This window comes from Dipodomys spectabilis, unplaced genomic scaffold (genome assembly GCF_019054845.1).
Source record: "Dipodomys spectabilis isolate Male_0828 unplaced genomic scaffold, ASM1905484v1 ptg000001l, whole genome shotgun sequence".
Classification (NCBI taxonomy): domain Eukaryota; kingdom Metazoa; phylum Chordata; class Mammalia; order Rodentia; family Heteromyidae; genus Dipodomys; species Dipodomys spectabilis.
The window spans coordinates 3,343,882-3,369,283 of record NW_024870678.1 but is presented as its reverse complement, the minus strand read 5'-3'; the positions used below and the strand labels follow the sequence as shown (position 1 = coordinate 3,369,283).

Genomic DNA, 25,402 nt, shown 5'->3' with positions numbered 1-25,402 from the left:
TCCCTGGCCGTCGTGGCCCTCTCGCGCCCCTCTCCGGCCCCTAAATCCGGTTCAACAGCAACAAGAGCAAAGTTAGAGAGAGGCTCCGCCCACTCCGTCCACACCGCCCGCCCTTCGCCCCCGGCCACGCCCCCTGCGGGAGATGGGGCGGGGCCTCGCCGTTGCCGCGGCGACGCGCGGTGTTTGTGCTCTGGGCGGGGCGGTCTCGGAGCGCCACCATGGCCACCCCGCAGCCCTGTCGGCCCAAGCCTGTCGTTAGCCGCTTGCAGCCGCCGCCCCCACGGCCGCTGCAGGTGAAGATAGTGGGACTGTATAACTGCTCCAGCTTTCAGGTTGCGAAGATCGCGGCTGAGGTAACCAGGAAAAAGCCCCAAGTGCGGCGGCTCTGCGATCCTCCAGACTCGGGCGCGAGGACTGCGCACCCAGCCCGGGTCTGCGCGAGGACTGCGCACCCTCGCCTGCCCCGGCGTGCGGCGGGCGGGGCGGGGTGGAGGGGCCCGGGAGGACCGGACGAGCCCGGCGGGCTCCGCCGGGACCCTCCTCCGAGCGTGTGGGGCATAAATGCAGGTCCAGGACGCTTGTGTGACTCAGAGAAGGATGACCTGTAAAAGGGAGATCTGAGGAAAGGAAGCGTTCCCAACCTTCTTGGGAAAATGGTGCTCCCCACCCCCTACTCGCCAGTCCACGGTAATTTCTTAAATTGTAGATGTTTGCAATTCATGAAAAATATGGGCGAGCAGTGGAGTCAGCTGCTTTAACACCCCCCCTTCTCCCCTCAAAATGTGATTTTTGAAAATATTCATACGGAAAGGCTCTTTAAATTTTCTGAAATAGTCACTGCATTCTAACAAGTAGATGCTTCGTGGATTTAATGAATGGATAAGTGACTTCAAGATTCCAAATAGTTCTTTGCAAAACAATACATGCAGAATGGTATCAAAGGAAAATACCTGAAGAGAGTGCAGGATTTGGCCTAGTTGGTCATGCGGCTGCATTGCACCTAGAATAGGAGAAATGCGGCAACGTGTGAATGTAACAATGTTGAAATGTAAAATGTCTTTGGAATTAGCTCCAGAAATGATATCTTCACAACCATGTCTTATGTGTGGTTGTGTTCCAGATGGATACTTGGGTAATTTTGGATTGGCAACAACTTTGATACTTGTAACAAAATTGTTCCCACAAAGAATTCCTCTGAAGAAATCTCTGCCATCTTGCCCCTTCCAGAGTCTACAGAGTAAAATATTTTAATTATATCACGTTAGGAAAATGATTTTCAAAGCAGGTTAAGTTTACATCAAGACAAAGAAAACAAGTGTCAGGTATCTATGAAAAAGTGATACATGTGTCATCAAAAGATGTAGAAATTATGGACTGTTGACCAGGCAAGAGTGACTAGCAACACACATATGTAATGAGTTTGAGGAACTTTTATCTCTTAAAAAAAAACACAACAAGATCCTTTAATAAAGGCATATTTTCTATGGTTATTCCACCCTGTAGGGAAAGGATAGGCAGTTTTTTCCCCTACAAAGTCCAGGTAGCAAATACATGGTCCCTAAGCCATAAGATCTCAGTCATAATTTCAGTAGAGTTGTCCTTGTGTTGTAAAAGCAGGTACATAAGTGGGGGGTGGAGGGGTGGACCTACCAAACAAAACAAGCAAAAGCAACCATAGACATGTAAATGAATGATAGTGTTCCAATAAACTTCATTATAGACACTAAATTTGGCTTGCATATAATTTTCATATGACATCAAGTTTAATTTGATTTTCTTTTCAGCCATTTAAAAGTCTAAAAGTTAGCCAAGTACTGGTGGCTCATCCCTTTAATCCTAGCTACTCAGTAAGCTCAGAAGATTTGAGGTTCCTTGTTTAAAGCCTGTCAAGGCAGGAAAGCACATGAGACACTTATTTCCAAAAACCAGCAAAAGCAAAACACAAAAGTGGAGCTGAGAGAGAGAAAAGGAGTAGGGGAGGGAGGAAAGGAGGAATAGAGGAGAATAATGGAGGGAGTGAGGTTTATTGGGATCCATTGTATACATGTGAGGAAATAAACACCCTTTTGCACAACCAAGGTATGCTAATTTTAAAAGAGAACAAAACGTAGGAGCCCCAGTAGCCTAATGGATAAGGCATTGGCCTCCTAAAAGAGAACAAAACCAATAGGTTTTGGCATGAATTGTTAACTAGCAAGAATTTTCTCTGAGACAGACACACGTGTAACCAAAGCATACGCAATATTAAACTTACACTATAAAACTAAACTTATTTGGTATTTATTTCTCATTTTTCTAAGAGATATAACCATAATATCCTTTGGGTCATTTTCCTTACATCAGTAAAATAAAGCAATCACAAGTCAAGCATCTGTAAAGCTCCACTGCAATTTAGCAGGAGTTTAGGAAAAAGCTAGTCCTAAAAGAACATAGCAGATTGCAAAGTGACTGGCATAAACTTATTTACTCCGTTACTATGTATGGGTGGTCTACAATAGGACTGATGTGGAAGTCTACAGATACAGGAAGCCTACATACAATATAGCCCTTGCCCTCGGGAGCTTGCTACCTAAAAGGAAGAGAAAAATCAACAGAAGCCCTAGAGGGCTTGGAATGACTTGAAGCCACCTCTAGGAGCAGTAGAGAGGCTTCTCAGTCAGACTGTGTGTCCTGGGTGTGTGCTGCATGAAACTTCCCAGAGATCCTGAAAAAATTGAGGGAAATGAATGTGACTTTAAAAGAGAATTTGTTCTAAACTTAAATATTCTATTTTAAAATCTAGACTCTGAGGAACAATTATCCATCCAGATTTGAAGATCCTATATTGGTTCCTCTTCAAGAATTTGCATGGACTCAATATCTACAAGAAAAAAAAAGGGTAAAGGATATTTAGCATGTGCATGTGTAGGATACTGGCAACAGGCAGCATTTTACCGGAACGATTTACTCATTTTTTTTCTTTGAGGGAGGGGGAATGGAAGGGTCATTTTAAGGCAACTAGATTTTATTGCTCTGAAGTATGTACTTTTTTCTACTGTATTTCAATCATTTTGCTGGCTGATTTTTTAAAACAGTAATATATTTACAAGCTTTTCCTTTGAAAGGTATGTGATGAAGGTAAGTTTTAACCTCTCAGTGGCGTTAGTTAACCTTCTTTCCTCGTGTGTTACTTACACTCCTTGTGACACCAACATACTCAGGTTGCTGTGGCCTGGCCTTTGCTTAGAAAGTGTGGGTGTTGTACACCACCACAGAGATAGCAGCCAGTTTCTGTGGAGCTGTTGCCCACGGGAGCTCCATTAATCGTCACCAAGCTCTCATGGGATAGTTTGTCTCATTGAAGCTTTCTTCTCCATGTTCTCCCCTCTACCCTTGGAGAGCTCCAGACCTCAGATCCCACAGAGCTTGTCCAGTGTCAAAAATATGTTTCCTCTGGAGTGCCACCCTCATTCAACTGGCAGTACGCTCCTACCTGGAGCATGCCAAAAGAAGGATGCTAAGGGAGCATCTGGCTTACTCACATCTCCTGTTGGGGAGGATGGGATGGGATCCACCTCCTGCTTGTTCCCTATAGTTTAGTCCTGGTTTCTCTGCCTCACCCCATCTTCTCAAGGGATAATGAAATCTCCACATTCCTGATCCAAGCAATGTTGACTGTTCAGAGCTGGGTTGCACAAGGATGTCTTGTGATCCTGTGATTAAGCAGCTCATAAATAGTGTTTTATGAGACTACTTTAGTCTTTGCTTGATCATATCTATGGTGCAAGATTGAATCAAGTACTTTTTTTTTAAGTCTGATACTTTCAGAGCTATGATACATTTTTACTGAGGTTCAAAAGAGCCACAATAAACACCTGCATGTGGTATTTATTGAATGGCAGGCACTATACTAATAGCATCCACATATATACATATGTATATATATACTCACACAGATATTCTAATCCTGAAACAACTATGGTGACCAATGGTTCTGGTTTGTCTAGGCCTGAAGGATATCCTGGGAAGTGGAAATTTTAATGCTAAAACTAAGACAGTCCTGGCAAACTGGGCACAGTTTTCCTTTACATAAAACAAGGTGTCATGTCACGCACTGGTGCCTTACACCTGTAATCCTAGCTATTCAGAAGGCTGAGATCTGAGGATCAAGGCTCAAAACCAGCTGGGCAGACTGGTGTAAGGGACTCTTATCTCCAATTAACCAGTAAAAAATAGATGGAAGTTTAAGGTGTGCTTCAAGTGGTAGAGCACTAGCCTTGAGCTTAAAAGCTAAGCATGAGCATAAGCATAAGGCCCTGAATTCAAACTGCCAGTACTGATGCGTGCACGTGTGCACACATGCGCGCATGCACTCGGGCTCACACACCACACACACATACATCATTCCCTTAATTCCAGCACTAGCGGTGAAAACAGGAAGATTATACATTCCAAGGCCAGCTTGAAAGAACCTATTTTAAGAAATGAAAACAGAATTTTTCTTAATTCTTATTATCAGATTTATGCTGATATATCATCAAATGTATGATGACTACCTACCAGTCACACCTTCTCTGCCTACAAGGCAGCCATGATCATATGATTTATGCATACATCCATTCCCCTTGCAAATTCCCACTGTCCTCTTACAGGCTGACATAGATTCCATTCCCCTACTCAACACCCCTTTCAACCTAGGCTAGCTGGAGAGATTTTTGCTCTCACTTCCTCTTGCCTTTCACATGGTTCCTAAATGAGGCTTTCTAGTTCACAACTGCTGATTCTTGCCACCTATCCTTGATTCTTTTTCTTCCTCTCTCTCCCACCCTCAACTAGATATTTGTTACCTTATTCCTTTCTTCATTTTCAGGCCAGGTTTTTTGGTCTTCAGTGTAAGCCTTGTGTCTTTCATTATACATACGACTTCTTAGCACATTTGGTCTCAGTGAATGAGTTCATTGGATCCAGCTGGTCATACACTTCAGCAAAGTGCAATGCTCCCCTAAGGGAGAGCCCTAGCTCTCCTCAAAAAAAAAAAAAAAAAAAAAGGCAGCAGCACAGGTCTTATTGATAGAAAGTTCTAGAAAGTATTAGCCTCCAAATGTACCTTCTGCATTTTTCCTGACTAAAATTCCACAATCAGGTTCCCTACCACCACTGAACACTCCTGGGTGTATTGGCACATAGGCTTTATCAGTAATTCATAGAAAAGTATCAAACTGATTTTCTGACAGGAAGCAAGCTCTGAGAAAGGCCCAGGAAACAAATGATAGGATATCAGATCTCATCCGAGGAGCTGAAAATGGCACAAGATGGCAAACTTTCCCAAACTAGTATTTCAAGTGCCATCTCTACAGCATCAGTGCCAGTGTCTTCTGGGATGTTATTAGAAATGCCAAGGATTTCTGAGGCCTCATCCCACAGTCAGATGGGCTCAAGTCTGTGATCCTAATGGCCCACTCAAGTTTGAGAATGGCTGTACCAAGTTGTTGATGATTTGCTAGCACTGGATAATATAAGCTAGATTTGAGAGAAGACTTTCCCCAGTGGTCACACTTTACCCTGAGTTGGATTGGCAACATTGTGTGGATGAAAATGCCAACACAGCTTTGTTTTTCTTTTTCTTTTTGTGCTTGAACTCTGAGCCTTGCACTCTGGCTTGGCTTTTTTAATTTACCACTTGAGCCACGCGTTCACTTCTGGCTTTTTGCTGGTTAACTAGATACAAGAATCTCATGAATTTGTCTGCTTAGTTTGGCTTTGAACTGGGATCCTCAGAGCTCAACTGCCTGAGTAGTTAGGATTATAGGTGTGAGTCATGGGCACCCAGCCATACTTCTTTATGGGTTTAGGAATTAAAATGTTGGGGAAGGTGAGGTTTTTTCTTCAATGCTTCTGACTGTTCCTGAAGTTCCTGCTGGCCCATAAGAGGCAGTTCCTATGGTGATCTTTCTGTACCCAAAAATAGCAAAAAATAACATTGTCTTATACCCAAGGCCCTTTTCTCCAGCTTTTCCCAAACACACACACTCACACACACACACACACACACACACACACACACACACGTGCGCACGTGCACACACATATATACACACACATATATACACACATATACAGATATATACATTTTTTTTTTTGGGGTCTGGTTGTGGGGCCTGAACTCTGGGCCTGGGCACTGTCCCTCAGCTCTTCAGCTCAAGGCTAGCACTCTACCACTTGAGCCTCAGCGCCACTTCAGGCTTTTTTCTTTTTGCTTATGTGGTGCTAAGGAATCGAACCCAGGGCCTCATGCATGCAAGGCAAGCGCTCTACCACTGAGCCACCTTTTTCAAGAATGCACAGTAAACTTTTTCTTAGATAAAGGCAAAGATTGTGTTTTGTTTGCAAGTCAATGTAACAAGTGGCTATGCACATAATGATTTTTCCTAGCAGAGGACGACCTCAAAATTGGTATGATTATAATCTATTTTTGGTCAGTCATAGGGCTTAATATCTGAGTCTGGGCTCTGTCCCTGAGCTCTTTTGCTCAAGGCTAGCATTCTATTGCTTTGATCCACAGCATCACAGTTTTCTGGTGTTAATTGAAGATAAGAGTCTCATGGACTTTCCTGACTGGGCTGGATTTGAACCATGATCCTTAGATTTCAGTCTCCTAAGTAGCTAGATTTATAGGAGTGAGCTACCAGTGTCTGGATGATTATAATTAAGATTGCCTTTAAATCCTTTGGTACTTTCAGCGATGTTAGATTCTCAAAAACTCTTGTTTAAAAAAATTTCTCAGCTGGGCGCTGGTGGCTCACGCCTGTAATCCTACTACTCAGGAGGCTGAGATCTGAGGATCATGGTTCAAAGCCAGCCCAGCAGGAAAGTCTGTGAGCCTCTTATGTCCAATAAACCACTAGAAGACCGGAAGTAGAGCTGTGGCTCAAGCGGTAGAGTGCTCGCCTTGAGCTGAAGAGCGCAGGGACAGCACCCAAGCCCAGAGTTCAAGCCCCATGACTGACAAAAAAAAAATTCTAACAGCAGAATTTTGAGTGATGGTAAAAACTTTTTTTTTTTGGGGGGGGGTCAGTCTTGTGGCTTGAATTCAGGGCCTGGGTGCTGTCCCTGAGCTCTTTTACTCAAGGCTAGTACTCTATCACTGAGCCACAGTTCCACTTCCAGTTTTTCTGGTGGTTAACTGGAGAGAAAAGTCTCAGGGCTTTAAACTGCTATCCCCAGATCTCAGCCTCCTGAGTAGCTAGCATTAAAGACACTAGTCACCTGCACCTGGTGTAAAAGCATATTTTAAAAGGACTCTATCCTAGAGATGACAAATTGAATTAGCCTAAAGATGATTCCAAGCTCTGGTTTATGTGTTTTATCAAGTTGTTTGTTGTTGTTTTAGGTTTCTCCATTCAAAATGTCATTTTGTTTTTCCTTTTCCTATAGGAACTCAAGGGTGAAACCTGGGAATATTCTTCCCTTGTGATGTGTTTTATTAATGATCGACTCCTGGGTAATGCATTTGATTTGCAGAAATGGGCCCAAAAGATGTGGGATGTAGTTGACATTAGGCCTTCTGAATTGTATGAGGCTCTAACTTTGAATTATGCTATTAAATTCATAAAAGACACTAAGGCAAGTTGCAATAAATTTTAAAGAAAAAAATATAATGAATTTTTGATTATTTATAATGAATTAGTACTAATTGTTAATATCCTCAACCTATATATAATGTTAATATATTAAAATGTTAATATCCTTGTGTGTGTGTGTGTGTGTGTTTGTGTGTGTGTGTGTGTGTGTGTGTGTGTGTGTGTGTGTTAGGAGATTGGTCTCAGTGATCTTAATTAAAGTGTAGTTGCAAAGATTATCTTACATCAAGATTTGGCCAGGAAGTATGTAAACCAAGTATATATTAAAAAGCAAAAAACAAAATAAGTATGCCTTATAGCAGGCAGACTGCACTGGGAAAACTTCCCTGTTCAAACATTTCTATTCCCCTTTAGAGATTTATATGCATGAATTACTCATTTTTAAATATAAAGACCTCCTTGGTATAAATCTGTAACCCAGCTACTCAGGAGGCTGAAGCAGTAAGATTTCATGAACCCATGATTACAAGGCCTGGCTGGACAAAATAGTAAGACTTCACCTTAAAACATGCCCTCCCCCACACACATACACACACACACACACACACACACACACACACACACACACCTCATTAGACTGAGCTCACTGTCCATCTTAAGTACAAAAATACTTCTCTTTCTAACACCTTAGTGACAGATACTATACTAAAAGATGGAAAGATGGACAAGGTCAGTATGTGTATATGATTTATTTTTTAAACAGGTTCTTATTTTGTCACCCAAGCTAGTTTTTAAGATCTTCCTGCCTGAGCCTTCTTCGTACTGAGATTACAGGTGTGAAGTACCACTCCCCACTAAAGTGACATTTTCAAGCACAGACCTTGATAGGCTATAGCAATCTCTGTGGGAGGGGACAGTAAAAAGGCAGAGAGAATCAAACACCAAGGTAGGATGGCAGTAGAGGTAAAAAGTACTTTATACTTTCAAAGTAATTGGTAACTTTTCTAAGAAACCTTATTGCAGGAACAGCTGTTAGACCTGCTGGTAGTTAGCTCATGCCCACAGTGGCCAGTGTGCATAGAATGAGGATCTGAGCTATGTTAAACTGGGGTTTTCATTTTGGATGCCTCTTCCTAGACCTAAGCAGGGTCTCACATGACCACCTATCAGAAAGGTTACAGATGACAACTGGAGCCCGGGCACCTGTGCACGTGGAGAGCATGACTTCCTTCTCTTCCCTGTCCTTGGCCCTGCAACTCCTGTAGAAAGTGGCCTATTTTCCCACTTGGAAAGGAAATTTGCTGTCTCTGGCTAGCAAATCTGTGTTGTCTTGAAAATCCAGGCCACAAAGTGACTAAATGCATACTATTCACAGTGGATGTTTTCCCCAAAACTACTAAGAAAAGGAAAAAGAAATAGAGAAGAAGACCCAGTCTGTTTCTTTCCCATAGAGACTGCCCAGTGTTCCTTTCCACATGGAGTTGGCAAGGTAGTGGGCATCCAGGCTGTACATCTGCAATCTTGAATATATTAACATTACTCAAAACTTCATTCACAATGAAATGTTTAAAGAAAACAGTGTTAGTGCTGAGGTGTGGCCAAGTGGTAGACTGCTCCTCAGCAAGCTCAAAAGACCTAGGTCAGTCCCTCTACCCCAAATGTATAGTGAAATACAAAATTAAAAAATATAAGCTGTAAAGAGTTTAAAAATAAGCTGGATGCTGGTGGCTCCTGCCTGTAATCCTAACTACTCAGGAGACTGAGATGTGAGGACCATAATTCAAAGCCAGCCTGGGCAGGAAAGTTAATAAGGCTCTTATTTCCATTAACCATTTGAGCTGTGGCTCAAATGGTAAAACACTAGCCTTAAGCACAAAAGCTAAGAGACAGTACCTAGCCCCAGAGTTGAAGCCTCAGGACTGGGCAAAAACAAAACAAAACAAAACAAAAAAACTTGAAGCCCCTCATTAATTTTGTTGCTAAATATTATTGGTAATATCAAAATGTTATTGCTGAAAAAATTGTTTTATTTTTGATCATTTAACTTTCTTACAAGATATTGACCTGCACTGTTTTGTTTTGGGTTTCCTCCCTAATTTGAATAGCATGATTTTGTATTCTTGGATATTTGTATTGGGACTTCACCAACTGGAAGATTGGTTTTTGAGGTAAGAGGATTTTGTAAGGTTTTCTTAGTAAGTTGGAGACATCAATAACCATTGACATGTAACTATTTAATTTTGGACATTGTCATCTTTTTTTTGTAGCTCTACTGTGATATATGTCCCAAAACATGTAAAAACTTTCAGATCTTATGCACAGGACAAGCAGGGTTTTCTGAAAGGGGCGTAAGACTGCATTACAAAGATTCAATTTTTCATCGAATTGTATCAAATGGCTGGATACAAGGAGGAGGTGAGTTGCATATCTTAAATATAATTTAATTACAACATCAAATTGAAATATCCAAATTGTTGTTTAATTTTTTTATATGATCTGGAACATTCTAATGAAGGGGATGCAGACTCTAAGCATTGTACATATAAAGCAACTTTATCTCCAAAATGAGGTCATATTATAAACACTATTATCTAACCTCACTGTTTTTTAAATATGTGCTGCTTATCTTTCCATGTCAATGAACATAAACAACATGAAAACCTACAAGAAATTTTAAGTCTTCTTAGTTTTTCATATTGCTAAATCATTTTAATTTTCCATTGTTTCCCCTTCCCATCCCTTTCCATCTCCCCCCCACCCCCACTCCTCTCTTTCTTTCTTTTATTCTTTTGTGGTGCTGAGGTTTGGACTTAAGGCTATATTTATCTCACTTCTGTTTCTGGCTGACCCAAACTGTGATCCTCCTAGTAATACTTCCCAAAGTGACACACCACATCAGCTTTTTCTATTGTCTCTCTCTCTCTGTCTCTCTGTTTGTCTCTGTCTCTCTCTCTGTGTGTGTCTCTTTCTTTCTGTCTCTTTCTCTCTGTCTCTCTCTCTGTCTGTCTTTCTGCCCCAGCTTGTATTAAGCTACAGTTCTCATCTCTACCTCCAGAGTAGCTAGGAGTACAGGTAGAACAAACTATCACCTGGCTTATTTTCAATCTTCTGTTAATATAAAACAACCCTCAAAGGGAGCCAGTCTGCTTCTGCATTCTGTTTTGGTTTTGGTTTAAATAGGCCCAGAATAAGCCTTGGGAAAATACAGTTCATATTATTTGCTGGGGTTTTGTGTGTGTGTGTGCTTATTTGTTTATTTAATTGAGGTAAAATTGTAAAACAGTAAAGTGTTCAGGTCTTGGTCAGATTTCCAGACATTGAAGCAACATGTTAAAGATAATAGAAAACAAAGATAATGACAAAACAGTATTAAAAGATCTGAGACTGATGCTGATTATGGCTAAGTCACACCACTTTGGTTAAGGCACTTAGCTCTCTGAATCAAAAAAATTTTTTTTGTCATAGCATGACTACAGGAACATCACATTGAGTACTGAGTATTGAAAAGGCCCAGGGGAAATGTTCTTCTTGCAGAGGAGAATTTCCCCCAGGGCACTGAAGAGTTTGACAGCACAGGATCTAAATGTGCTTTTTGTTATTTTTGTTGGTCCTGGGGCTTAAACTCAGTGCTTGGGCTCTGTCTCTGAGCATTCTTGCTCAAGGCTAGCCTTCTACCACTTTGGACCACAGTTCCACTTCCAATTTTCTGGTAGTTAATTAGAGATAAGAGTCCCATGGACTTTCCCCACCCTGGGCTAGAATCCTCAGATCTCAGCTTCCTGAGTAGCTAGGATTATAGGTAAATATGCTTTTGTATTGTTCCTCAGATTGCTTCCAAGCATTGTTGCTTGCCCTGTAGGATAGCTATGTCCTACACAGTCCAACCTCCTCCACTCATGCCCACCACCCAGGTCTTCTGACATGTCCCTCTTTTCACTGTGTTCAATGCAAGGGCCTTCTTGCTGCTTCTCAGGTACATTCAACATAGGTGGGCCTTTGTTCTTTGTATTGGCTGGGATGTGCTCTAGCTATTTTTCCAGCTATCCTTCTCCTTTAACCCCTCATCTGACTGATTTCTTTTTTCCCCAAAGTGTATCTCAGCAAAGACTTCCCAGACAACAAATGTGGGGAAAGAAACTAACATTGAGATTTAAATCAAAGCCATGTGACTTTCAATTTGCATTGCATCACTTTTCAGCATCTCAATCTGTGGTTGGAGAGGTAGAGAGATAATATCAGATCTACAAGGCTGAGTTCAAGACGGTTGGTTATAACCACAAAAATAGCAGACAACACTGATTACAATGGTGTGGATATAAAGTCCTCAGTGGAGAATCCAATGCAGAGGACAAGAGGGGAGTTGGGGGAGGGGCAGGGCAGAATGGGGCAAAGAAGCCCGGACTGATAGGAGGTAAATTAGTAGGGCAGATTTGCCTGAGTAAAGCAAATTCTAGAATCCAACAGAATTGATGCTAGTGGAGCCTTCACCTCCACATTGCAACTTAGCCTCTGCCACTGCAGTGTTTGTCCATCCGCAGGGCTGGGTGATGCAGAGAACAGACCTAAGGCTTACCAATTCACATCTGAACAATCTTTATGAATAGTACAAATTAAATGCTCCATGCCCTTTCCCAAATAGAGACTGAAGATGGGATATCGGGGACAGGCCTGCTTCCTCTTTAGCTGTGGAGTCTTTTTATAGTAGGAGCATGCCTAAATCAAAATAAGTATGTCATATAAGCACCTAAAAAAAATTCTCATTGTGGCAGGTGCGGTGGCTCACGCCTGTAATCCTAGCTGTTCAGGAGGCTGAGATCTGAGGATCACAGTTCAAAGCCAGCCCAGGCTGGAAAGTCCATGAAACTCTTATTTCCAATAAACTACCAGAAAACCAGAAGTGGCACTGTGGCTCAAGTGACGGAGTGCTTGCCTTGAGCTGAAGAGCTGAGGGATAGCATGCAGGCCCACAAGCCCCATGACCAACAATAACAACAAAACTCTCATTGTGTCAAAAGGATTCTCATTCCCAACAGATGGTGTAAATTAAAGTATCACTGTAGATGGATTTAATTTTATTTTTTTTAACCATGTTTGGGGTCAATTCCATGACTAGGCAAGTACTTTACTACTTAACTACAGCCCAAACCCAATGTAACTATAGGAATGAAATTTGAACATGATTTTTTTTTTTTTTTTGTCTGTCTTGGGGCTTGGAATCAGGACCTGGGCACTGTTCCTGAGTTCTTTTGCTCAAGGCTAGTACTCTATCACTTTGAGCCACAGTGCCACTTCCAGTTTTCTGGTGGTTAACTGGGGATGAGTCTCACAGACTTTCCTCCCCGGGCTGGCTTTGAACCATGATCTTCATATCTCAGCCTCCTGAGTCACTTGGATTACAGACATGAGCCACCAGTGCCCAGCAAATGAGTTCTTTTTACAGAACTTTTTATTCCAAAAAGAACTGTGTGTGTGTGTGTGTGTGTGTGTGTGTGTGTGTGTGTGCCTGCTCACATGTGCGCTTGAGTACATACCAGTCCTGGGGCTTGAACTAAGGACCTAGATGTATCCCTGAGCTTTGTTTTGCTCAAGGCTAGTGCTCTGCCCCTTGAGCCACAGCTTCACTTCTAGCTTTTGTGGTTGGAGGTGTTTCACACACTTTCTTGCCCCAGCTAACTTTGAACCATGAGCTTCAGATCGCAGCCTCCTGAGTAGCTAGGATTGTAGGGATGAGCCATTGGCATCTGGCTCTTTCTCTTTCTTCTTTCCATTTCTCTGAAAAGCAAGATAGACTATGGGAAAAGTTGTAGAAAAGACAAATTATATGAACATTAAAAAATTCATAGCCATAATGATAGTTTAATATTTCATTATTTCCAAGATTTTTACCAAAATAAAAGCTACCCATATTAAAGCTACTCATGAAGAGTTAGAAGGAAAACAAAATAGAATTCTAAAAATGCAAATGATTACAAAATACAAGTGAATTTACAATAGTAATATTTTCATGGTACAGAAATTTGTGACATTGGTATAAAAGGATCATGATTGAAAGTGTCTTTCCCCTGTCATTACTAACCATTTTGGGCCTCAGAAATCTACGTATTGTTACTCCTCTCAGATATAGTAGCTGGAAGAGGAGATGATGGAGAGTCTATTTATGGACCAACATTTGAAGGTATGTATCTTTAAAGTTTGTCAGCCATTTATTAATGGATTCAAATTTGAGATGGTTCACAATTCCAAATAAAGTAAAAGTGGTAATACATAGAAAAAGAGGGAATTAAAAATGATGAGAAAAGCCATTCTGGTCAACAGCTTTATACATCCCCCCCCCCCTGCCTAATTATCTTCCTTCGTCCCTTCCTTCCTTTGTTCCTTCGTTCCTTCCTTCCTTCCTTCCCTCCCCCACTTTCTTTCTTTCTTTCTCTTCCTTCATCTCTCTGTCTCTGTCTGTCTCTGTCTCTGTCTGTCTCTGTCTCTCTCTGTCTCTGTCTGTCTCTCCCTCTCTGTCTTTCTCTGCCTCTGTCTCTCTGTCTGTCTCTGTCTCTCTGACTCTCTGTCTCTCTGTATGTCTCTCTCTCTGTCTCTCTGTCTGTCTGTCTGTGTCTCTCTCTTTCTGTTCTAGGGCTAGATCTCAGGGCCTAGGTGCTGTCCTTGAACTTTTTTCCTCAAGGCTAGTGCTCAACTACTAGAGCCACAACTCTACTTCCAGCTTTTTGGTGGTTAATTGGAGATAAGTCTCATGGACCTTCCTGCCAAGCCTAGGTTTGAACTGCAAACCTCAGATCTCAGCCTCCTATGCAGCTGGGATTACAGGAGTAAGATACTAGTGCTTGACATTAGAATTTTTAGGATCCTTTCTTTAGAAGACATTCAATGTGTTCTATCAGATAACAAAAGTGGTGTGAAAGATTATGAGGGTCATGACACAGGCCCTAACAGGAAAATGTTCCCACTAGCCAAATTTGGAGTCATTTGAGCTTTCAAAAATGTGTAATTACAATTGATTGGAACCTGACAAATATCTCAAATCCTTGAGTTCCTAATGATATTATAAAATAAAGCATAACTGGTTCCTTTGAGTGAACAATAGGAAAAGAATGCATTATTTCAAAGCCTGGCAAAATTGGGAGAGAATCAAGCAGTTTAGCTTGTCTTTCCCATGTAAATTATTCCAAACTGTAGCAAAGGGAAAACATTGCTTTACAATACTATTCTGATTAATAAGGGAAAAGGAAATCATGGGATTAGAATAGCACCTATTTTGCTGCCCATAAGGAAGTAGGATCTCACCATTTCTATATCTCTTCACTTTCCAAAGATGGAGATGGCAGCATTCTGCACCTTCTGTTGAAAGGGGCATATGGCTGGCAAAGGAATATTCTCATTGTGCTGCATCATGCAATAAAACCCACACAGGTTTTTCAAAAAATAATTTTTAATTTTTATTACCTTTAAGTGGTTGTACAAAAGGGTTTCAATTCAACATATCAGTTTATGAGTACAATGCATTTTGGTCAATGTCATGCCTTGCTAGGGTTTAGACCTGAAACTTCCTGGTATTCATTTTAATTAAACCATAAGTTAGTTATTCAAAAGAAGTTTTACCATTAGAATCCTCCCTTGTGTCTACCATATTTTAGTCAACTTGCATATGACTATCCTGTAAGTTTTCATACAGTTTATCATTTAGATTTACCTTCTGTGCATGAAGTATATGCACCCTTGTCTCTCTGACCCTCACGTCCTTCAGTTAGCATATTAAAACAAACATAGTTTAATAGAAAGTATCATGTTATGTATGCTATGGGCATTAAAGAGAGACAGAGACACTGAGAGGAGCGGCAGGCTCCCATATCCCTTTCTTCTTCTTTTTTAATATAATTTTCTTATTGTTATTAAAAAGGCAATGTACAGAGGGGTTACAGTTACTTAAGTCAGGTAATGAGTCCATTTCTTTTTGGACAGTGTCACCCCTTCCTTTGCTCTCTCCCAGCCAATATCCCTTTCAAGGACATGCCAAGGCCTAACTTCCAACAACTAGGTCCTATTTCTTAAGAACCCCATCACCGCCCAGGGCTACCACAGTCTTGAGATCAAGCCTTCAACACATGGGTTTTTAGGGGACATTTCAGGTCTAAACTATAAAAATGTCAGGGACAATGGCAGATGCTGCAGGTTAGACTTAAGAGGCATGAAAAATTCATTTTGATTGTTTTGTGGGCTAGGAATCAACCCAGGGCTTTTCAAATGCTTGGCAAGCACTTTGCCACTGAGTTACATGTGCAGCCTAACAGTCTTTTGTTGTTGGTGGTGGTCGTGGGGCTTGAACTCTGGGCCTGGATGTTGTCCCTCAGCTCTTCAGCTCAGGCTGGCTTTGAACTGCGATCCTCAGATCTCAGCCTCCTGAGTAGCTAGGATTATAAGCATGAGCCACCGGCCAGCCTGTCTTTTTTTTTTTCTGACAGTCTTTTATAATAGGAAAGACAAGGCTCCAATATAAGGAAACATTATGATACACAGGAAAATCTGTTGAGTGATTATTTGGGTAAGACAACAGGAACTTGACAGTGTTCTGTTTTCTCAGCCAGGGTAGTAGTTAAAAGGGTATTTTCCTAATAGAATTCTGTAAATAAATATCGATTTTCTATGCCATTTTGTGTATTTTTAAAAGTTAAAAAAATTAAAAGATTAAAAAAAATCTTAATGAACCAGTGGCCAAAGTGGCCAAAAGGTGAAGGAATAGCTAGTTTTCTTCTAAATTTGTGCAAAGAAAAGGATTTATCAAATGAAAACATGCAAATGATACCATTTATTCACTCACTGAACAGTGAGCTAGGTAGGTACCTAGGCACAGTGCTTGGGCCCAACAAATCAAAGACCATGTGACTGGAATTCCTACCCTGAAAGAGTTCAGTGTGTTCTTGCTAATAGATGTTTAAACAGATAGAAGCAGGTGCCTGGCCAGATCCTGTTATGAAGAAGTAGCCTTGAATGCTTGAGAAAAATCACAAAAGAACAGTGTCCTGGGCATTTTGGATTTAGTGGCACAGAGTGGGTAGATTATAAAAGAAGATGCTACAGGACTGAGGTGTGGCTCAAGTAATAGAGCTTTCATGCTTGGAGGGTCAGCCTCAGCAAGAATATGGCCTTCTGTCCTGGGAGGCTGATTTCTTTGGCAGTCTCCTCACCTAGCCCTTGAAACAAGCCTTGTGCCGCTGTTGAAGATCCGACTCCCATGTTGGGTTTGAACTGTGGTTGAAGCCTAGTGGTGTGTTCAGTGAAGCTTGTACCACCAAATTAGAAAGCACCCAGTGAGCAATCCAGTGAAGCAGCAGATTGAGCTTCCAGAGGGAAGGATGAGGGACAGAAAGAGAACAAGGCTAGGTCTCAAAAAAGCTCAAGTTCTGTTACCCTTGGTGATGGTTCATCTCTATGTGTAACTTGATTAGATTGAGATGAACCTAGGAGATGAGTAAAGCAATTCTGGGTGTATGTCTGAAGGCCTTCTTGAGAGAGGATTGACTAGGGATAAGACTTGGCTTATTGCAGGCAATAAGCAGGATCCTGATATGGGATTAAGAATGAGAAAACCTGCAAGTGCAGAATTCAATGCCTATTTCATGGCCACTAGTCTGCTCTGCTATGGGTCTCCCACCATGGTGGGAATGTAAACCAAATGAATATTGCCTCCTCCTTTTAAGTAATTTCAGAAGTTCTGTCACAGTGGTGAGAAAGCTCACACATTCACACATACACACACACACACACACACACACCACACACACATACAACACACATAAACACACAGACTTTCCTGTTATCTCCAGACCTTCCTCTGCTTCACTCTCTTCAGAGCATGAGGCCTGAGAGAAAGACTCTTCAGAGCAAATGATCTTCTCAGATCATGTTGATAGTTTGAAAGAAATATCACTGCCAAAATTGCACAACAGCTTATTGACCTTTACCTGTATTCAAACTATATACTTTTCATTACTAAATGAAAATTAGTAGGAGAAGGGAAAAGAAAGGAAGGAAGGAAGGATTTGAAAACCAAATAGAGTATATATAAAATGAGCCCGTTAACAGCTTTTTGTTACATCTTACAATCAATTGATAGCTTATAGATAATTTAATGACTAATTATTGTCTTTTCTAGATGAAAACTTTTCAATGCCTCATAGTAAACGAGGAGTGCTTGGAATGGTCAACAGAGGCCACCATACCAATGCATCACAATTCTATATCACACTTCAATCAGCTCCCTATCTGGATAGGAAATATGTGGCGTTTGGGTACGTACATTCTAGGTTTGTCCATTACCTGTGTGACAATATTGCTTGTATGGATTTGGATGAGTATTGTACATATTCTGTAAGTAGCTAAAGATAGGGTTTTCAATCAAAACTACTACAATTATAGACAAACACATTTAAAAAATAATTATAAGAATTCTATCCATAAAACACAGCCATGGGCCAGGCACTAGTAGCTCTTGCCTGTAATCCTAGCTACTCAGGAGGCTGAGATCTGAGGATCGTGGTTCAAAGCCATCCTGGGTAGGAGACTCTTATCTCCAATAAACTACTCAGAGAAGCTGGAAGTGGTGCTGTGGCTCAAGTGGTAGAGTGCTAGACTTGAGGGAAAAGATAAAAGCTCAGAGTCAGCACTCAGGCCCAGAGTTCAAGTCCCAGCATCAGCAAAACCAAAAATAACTGGGCTGGGAAGGTGGCTCAGTGGTAGAGCTCTTGCCTTGCATGCATGAAGTCCTGGGTTCGATTCCTTAGCACCACATAAGCAGAAAAAAAGCCAGAAGTGGCGCTGTGGCTCAAGTGGTAGAGTGCTAGCCTTGAGGTGAAGAGCTGAGGGACAGCACCCAGGCCCAGAGTTCAGGCCCACAACTGGACCCCCCAAAAAACAAAACCCAAACCAAAAATCACCACAGCCATGGTGATGTTTTATTTGTGAATCCATCGATCCATTTATTTAGTAATCTAGGTTGCTAACTCTACCTTTCATCTTTAGCCTTATGGTTATTATTAATTCTAAATCACTGTTAGTCCTAATATAGTATATAGTGATATAGATATAATTATAGGTAGCAGTGAAGACAGAAAGCCATTTACTGATTGTCTGGGAACATTATAAGGAGATTGTGAAAGCTCTCCATTACATGTAACTTTCCTACTAAACAACCTTAAGTATGGGAACATCTTGTATTATTATAATTATAATTATTATATTCCCAAGCTAAGTGCTAGTGGTTCATTACTATAATCACAGCTAGTTGGAAGACTGAGATTTGAGGATCTCAGACAGAAGTGGAGGTGTGACTCAAGTGGTAGAGCACCAGTCTTGATTGAAAAAACTAAGAGACAGTGCCCAGGCCCTGAGTTCTATCCACATTAACAGTGCACATGCACATGCTTGCGTGCACGCACATGCGTGCGCACACACACACACACACACACACACACACACACACACACACATACACAGAAAGGATATTAGTGAGATGATAGTGTGCATGTGGATATACTTTCCAGCACCTTGGTGTTTTATTCCTCTGTTTAATTACTGAAGCGAATATGAATATGTTTTCCCTGATAAGGTGTAAAATATTAGATCTTTTTCTGAATATATATTAGACCATTTCAGCCACTCCATAGCTTTTTCAACTCAAGAAGGAGTTTCATGCCACTGCTAATTTTACCCACAATAATTTCCTTTAGTGTAATGGCTCTAGATTGAATATATATTTATGTACATGTATATATGTATCTTATTTTTATCTTTAAGTAGCTCTACAAAAGGATTTCAATTTAACATGTCAGTTTGTAAGTACAATGCACAAGACATATTTTCATTCAAAAGGTATCTTTAGAGAAGACTTAACATTTATAGTTTCAGGCCCTAAATAATAGCTTGTCTTCAATTCCTTTATACTAAATAAACTACATTCTGATTTCAGAAACATATTCTTGAATTAATTTGCAACCAAATAACTCTTTTTCTTGAATCATTTCAATCTGGCTTCTATCATCTGAATGACAATCTTGACTCCTACCACTGCATGTTTGGTGATCCTTTGCATCTTATTAAGGTCACCCCTGCAGACCAATGCAACCATGACTACCTTAAAACATTAATGTCTCCATCTCGTTCCTCCTGCCGACATAGACAGGCTACAGTATAATGTGGCCTTGCACATCTCTCCCACTCTGGCTCCACACCCTTGCTTTAGTTAGCCATCACTTCTGCTGTCTTACAGATTCATTTAACTAGAACTCGCTTAGGCATTTGGACTGGCTAGTTTTTGTGCTCAGTATGGGGAGCATAAAGAAACAAAATTCTGTTCAGAGTGCATCAGGAAAAACAGCTCAAAAACAGGACAAAACAAAACACAAAAAGCCCAGCAACAGACTGGGCTAAACAAGTTCTGCAAAGGGTGTATTGGTAACGTTTGAGGTAGAGTTAACACAACATTCTCTAATTCCTTTAAGAAAATCACATGCTGGAGGGACTAAGGGTGAACAAATGCAGCAGAGGTCCTCACTAGACACTATGTTGAAATGAACTGTTCAGTTTGTGAATGGAAATGGGAGGGAAAAACTGGGAGACTGCAAGGGAGGAGATGTCATTGTCCACAAGGAAATGTACTCATTACCTGACTAGAAAATATGAAACAAAGCAAATATGAGTCCTTACAGGATAATCGTGGAATGGAAGAGTGCTTGGTCTTATTTTCAGTGGGTCCTGGTCTCTCCAGAAAGAGATTAGGAATTTTTGTTGTTATTACTCTTCTGGCCTCAGGGAGGCACTGAATCCTCTTTGTTGTTCTCACCCAACTATGGTCTCATTTAGCCCTGAAATCTCCAGATCAGGTTTGACTGGGCTGAAATACTTACGTGAAACCTTACAGAACCCAATTGGAGCTGCTGTAAAATCAAAACAGGCAACTAAATAATCCAGTTAAACTGCACAAAACTTAACTCTTAGGGACACTTTCCTTTCCAGTGGTAGGGCTGTGTCTTCCTAGCATCCTTTAGCATCCTCAGGGGTTTTTCAGCTAGGGAAGGCTGGGACAGGGGATTAGCAAGGGCCAGAGATACAGAAATTCTCTGTTCATCTGAGACAAGCCCTAGCTTCTAGTCCATGACTGTCTTGACTGTCAAGAGAGACCACAGCAATCCACAGAGCATGGCCTTTGTCCAGTGGCCTCATTAGGAAACGATACCAAAATATAAACTTGTAAGACTTCCAATCGTGCAGACACGTGGTAGAGAGGTAAGGGGTGTATGTTGGGGGATAGTGGCAGGGATGGTTCATTTTATCTTCAGAGGATCTCAAGGTTGGAAGAGGTCATGCAAAGCATCATGAGAAAGTAATAAAGAGTAGAGAGCTGAATAGAGAAAGTAAAGTAGAAGTTAGAGAGGATAGAAATCACAATTAGTCAAATCAGTTTTGTGAAGAATTGAGGAGATCTTGCAAAGAGGTCCTAAGGAACAGAGCGAATCTTGTATGCAAATCATTTGGTTTAGTGCCAAAGAGAGACAGGAGGGAGTAGAAGCTGGAAGAAAGTGCTAAGGCCCCAGAGCCCAGTGAGCCAAGAGTGCTGTGTGACTGGGGGTCAGTCTCCCCGAAGGGTGATAAGCCATGGAAGAATTGTAAATTGTGAGCAACATGGCCAACTTCTTTTGAAAACAACTCTAGCAGAAGTGAAGGACAAACTGAATAGGAATGAAAATGGAGGTGGTGGAAGAAGTTGAGTGGAGAGGAAAATATGGTCCAAATACTGTATATGCATGTATGAAATTAGAACAGTTAAACCTGTTGAAATGATCTTAAGAAGATGGGGAGGGGAAAATAAGAGATATGAAAGGGCAGGTAAGGTTGACCCAAGCACCAATGGCTCACAATTTACCAGCAAAAAGTCAGAAGAGGAGTTGTGGCTCTAGTGGTAGAACACTAGAATGCAAAGCTCTGAGTTCAAGCCCTAGGACTGGCACAAAGCAAAACAAAAACACATGGCTTTTTTGTCTCTCTGGCACATTGTGAACACGTTAAGGCAAGACCTAGTCTTACTTATCTTGTCCCTGATACATCACAGTGAAGATGATCACATTTTGAGTGTTCATTCAATATCTGTGAAACCTTGGGAGACTAGGCTTCTCCCTCTTTGGACAGAGGTGAAATGGGCCCATTCATCTTCTACTCTTGAGCTTCAGAATGTACCATGTTGTCCTTTGTCTTTGTCCATTTTCTGTTACTATAGGAGCACCACAGACTGACTTATTTATAAACAGTGAAGGTTTATAGGCCAGGGATCCAAGAGTAGAGTGTCAGCATCTGGTGTGGGCCTTTGTGCCCCGTCAGGGCATTCCATGCTCAGGGAGCACATGGTAGAAGACAGGAGAAAGAGCAAGACAAGCAAGAGGACGGGAGGGGGGGGGGCTAGAGCTGTCTGTCTGTCTATCTGTCTGTCTCTCTCTCTCTCTCTTTCAGAAGTCTACTTCCAATATAACTAACCCACTCCTGTGAAAATGTCCCAATCAATTGTTGTGACCTAATCACTTCTTAATTAAATTAAATTTTGAAATGACTTCAAACTGCAGCATACTGTGTCATATTTTCTGACTGCCAGAGGCACACAGACAAAGGGATAGAACATGGTCAGGGTGGGCACTGACCATGTCCTGAAAAGACACGAGATAGAAATTCTAGCCATTGCTAAAATGCAGGCATTGACTGAGTCTTATGTCTAGGCCTATTTCTGTACCTCATGTTTCTATCTTGGAATTGAAAGAACCATCAAAAGTCTACACCACTCTCAAGGAGCTATTGCTTATGATCAGCAAGTGTCTGGCAGGGGTCCAAACTTGCATAGTTTTGAGATTTTATTCATGGATTCCATGGATGTTGGTTAAACACCAGTATGTGCCAAACATTGTAATAGATGCTCAACTCTGAGCAAAAGTATGATCCCGTCTCATGGGAAAATTAAAAATTAGCCAAAGGGCTGGATGCCAGTGGCTTATGCCTGTAAATCCTAGCTACTCAGGAGGCTGAGATCTGAAGATTGCAGTTCAATGCAAGCCAGGGCAGGAAAGTCTGTGAGACTCTTATCTGCAATTAACCACCAAAAAGCTGGAAATGGAATTGTGGCTTAAGTGGTAGAGTGCTAGCCTTGACCAAAAGAGCTTAGGGACAGTGCCCAGGTCCCGAGTTCAAGCCCAGGATTCCCCCTTCCCCAGGTACAAGTGTATATACACACACACACACATACACACACAGCCAACGAATATCCAAATAAGTGTAAGGTATCATTAGTGTAAGGTATCACCCTTTGGAATTGCTCTAAAGGCATTGGGAAACTTGACCTTTGCAGGGAGACCTGGGGAATGTCTTCAAGGAGTGGGGCTGAGCTGAGAGTTGAAGGAAAGCCAGGAGGTAGCCAGGCAAGGAGTAGCTGTGGCAGGAAGCACAGAACTCTTGAGGTATCAAAGTCCGCCTGGAGCAGAGAACAAGAGGGCCACCAATGGAAGGGATTTGGGTTTCTATTATAAAATGAGGGGAGTGTTAACAGCAGGAAGGTAACAGCAGACTTATATTTGTAAAAGATCTCTAGGACTGCAATGAAGAGAATGGATGCCAAGAGGAAGGACCAGTGCTGGAGCAAATGTGGAAAGCCAGCTAGGAGCTACTGCAGCTGGCAGCCTCCAGGCAGGAGGGAACTGCAGCCTGGATGTTGGTGCTGGGTGTAGATGTGACAAAGTGGGTGGACGTGGAGCCATTTCAGATATTTATAATTAATGTTAATTTATAAACAGCTGGCTATAGCTGGCTCCAAATCTATTTGGGAAATAAGCTAAATGTAAGAATTTATGACTGACCACAAGTTTTTTTTTTCCTCCTATTTAGGCAATTGGTTGAAGGAACAGAAGTTCTTAAAAAACTAGAAGTAGTTCCAACAGAGAACGAAAGACCAATATCTACATGTAGAATAACTGACAGTGGAAATGTTTGATTTTTTATGTGAATATTTTCTACAATGGTTTATTACTTTGCATCTGATCAATTGTTTATACATCGAATTAAACCATGCTTGATAACCTCTAATTTAAAAGCTGTGGCAGACGCTGTAGGTTGATTCATTTGACATCCAGCCCCTCCCCCTTTTCCTTTCCTTGCTTCTATTTGTAGAGACTTGCAAAAGCAAAATACTTAGTATCCCAGGGTCCTTTGCATCAGGAAATGGCCATGAGACAAGAGTGGAATACCCAAGATCCTGACCCCTTCCCTTCATTCTGGGTAGAATGTAAGGTATATCAGAACTGCAGATGTCACCTTTTGGTAATAGAGGAAAGATCAGAACAACTAGGAAATCAGTCCCAACCTTTTAAGATATGGGACTAATACATCACCTTTTCCTTACTTCTGGACTTCTTATTACGTGAGACATAGCCCCTTGTGTTATGTTACTGATGGTTATTCTGTTATTCTGTTGCCCAAACTAGTGTCACCATCATCACTGTTATGGTATTTTTAAATTTTTATTTTATTGTCAAGGTGATGTACAGAGCAGTTACAGTTTCATATGGAAGGTAATGAGTACACTGCTTGTTGAACATTATTATTATTTTTAATCAAGGTCTCACAACATAGCCAGATAGGCCTCAAACTTGAAAGCCTCCTGCCTCAGTCTCTTAGGTGCTGGGATCACAAGCATTGAACACTATACCCAGGTTTTTTGTTTGTTTCTTTGTATGCTGGGGCTGAACTCAGGGTTTACATATGCTAGGCAATCATTCTACCACTGAGTGCTACATCCCCAGACCCCAAAATATTCTTAATTTAACGATGTCTCTAGTGGTCTTTAAATCTAAAATACTGTAATAGAATTGTATTGTTTGTCAGCACATTTCAACCACGGGAAACTAGATAAATAACCAAAAAGATACAATGTAATATAAAAACCAATTTGGTGTCATGTTTCATTGTTTATACATGGCATTCAGCACCATATGTCCTCCGGATGTTTGAGTTCAGTCCATGGCTCTCTGAGCCATAACAGCCATATAATAATCAGGAACTCAGATTATAGTCTCCATGACAGTGAACTCATGTGACATTACTAGAGTTGCTTGATCGGCTGGTCCTTAATAGAAGGTTCCCACACAGATGTCATCTGAGAGCTTGTCCTGGACCTCCCCAGTCAGAATCTGTAGGTGGGGATGGGTTCTGTGCTCAGTTAGTTCTTCCCCACTGATTCTTTGGACAACTGGGAAGTAGTTGTTTGGGAATCACTGCAGACAGAAGTATCTAGTTTCAGCTTCCTTGGTGATGGCAGCCAAGTGCTGCTTTTGGTGGTCCTGCTCAGCTCCTGCTCCTACCATTACCCTTGTGCCCAGCCCTATTTAGAGCCCTCTGCTCTTCTGGCCCTACACTGAAAGCAGTTTGTCTTCCATGGATCATCTATCCTTTAAGCCAGTCTTAAAGGGCATAGGTTGTGAGTTGATTTGGGGCTTGCCGAAGATAAGGATATGGATTTAAAAAAATAATTATAGATGCATGGGAAATTGCAAAAAACAGCATCAAGCTGTCCTATGTACTCCTCACCTAGTTTCTCTATTGATTGCATCTTACACAACTGTACCAAAACCTGGCAGCTTACCTGGGTACAAGTGTGCACAGGATACCCTTTTATAATGTAAAGATTTGTGTAATCAGCACACCATGAATACAGATGTTTTCCTTCACGCTAGTAATTCTCAACCACTCTTCCTCACCATCTTTAATCCTACTCACCTGGCATGTGCTTCAGTTTTTACTTTGACCTCTTT

General features: G+C 41.3%; 1 protein-coding gene across 2 annotated transcripts; it reads left to right on the top strand.

The window, feature by feature from the left end:
• Window positions 1-215: 215 nt before the first annotated feature.
• On the top strand, window positions 216-23,865 carry Ppil6 (peptidylprolyl isomerase like 6). 2 transcript variants are annotated; one of them, XM_042676353.1, is made up of 8 exons: window positions 216-353; window positions 2,783-2,878; window positions 7,414-7,602; window positions 9,665-9,727; window positions 9,827-9,974; window positions 13,678-13,734; window positions 17,719-17,854; window positions 23,481-23,865. In XM_042676353.1, exons 1-8 carry the CDS (start codon window positions 219-221, stop codon window positions 23,584-23,586), a joined length of 930 nt encoding a protein of 309 aa, XP_042532287.1. In that variant the 5' UTR covers window positions 216-218; the 3' UTR covers window positions 23,587-23,865. The 2 variants fall into 2 exon arrangements, with proteins under 2 accessions (XP_042532287.1, XP_042532360.1); XM_042676426.1 differs by lacking the exon at window positions 17,719-17,854.
• Window positions 23,866-25,402: the final 1,537 nt, after the last annotated feature.

What these genes read in the sequence shown, in the direction of transcription:
- Ppil6 (XM_042676353.1), top strand. Translation starts at nt 219, where the DNA reads ATGGCCACCCCGCAGCCCTGTCGGCCCAAGCCTGTCGTTAGCCGCTTG. An exon ending in AATTCATAAAAGACACTAAG is followed by an intron (nt 7,603 to 9,664) that starts GCAAGTTGCAAT and finishes TAATTTGAATAG; the next exon opens with CATGATTTTGTATTCTTGGA. An exon ending in AGGAAATATGTGGCGTTTGG is followed by an intron (nt 17,855 to 23,480) that starts GTACGTACATTC and finishes CCTCCTATTTAG; the next exon opens with GCAATTGGTTGAAGGAACAG.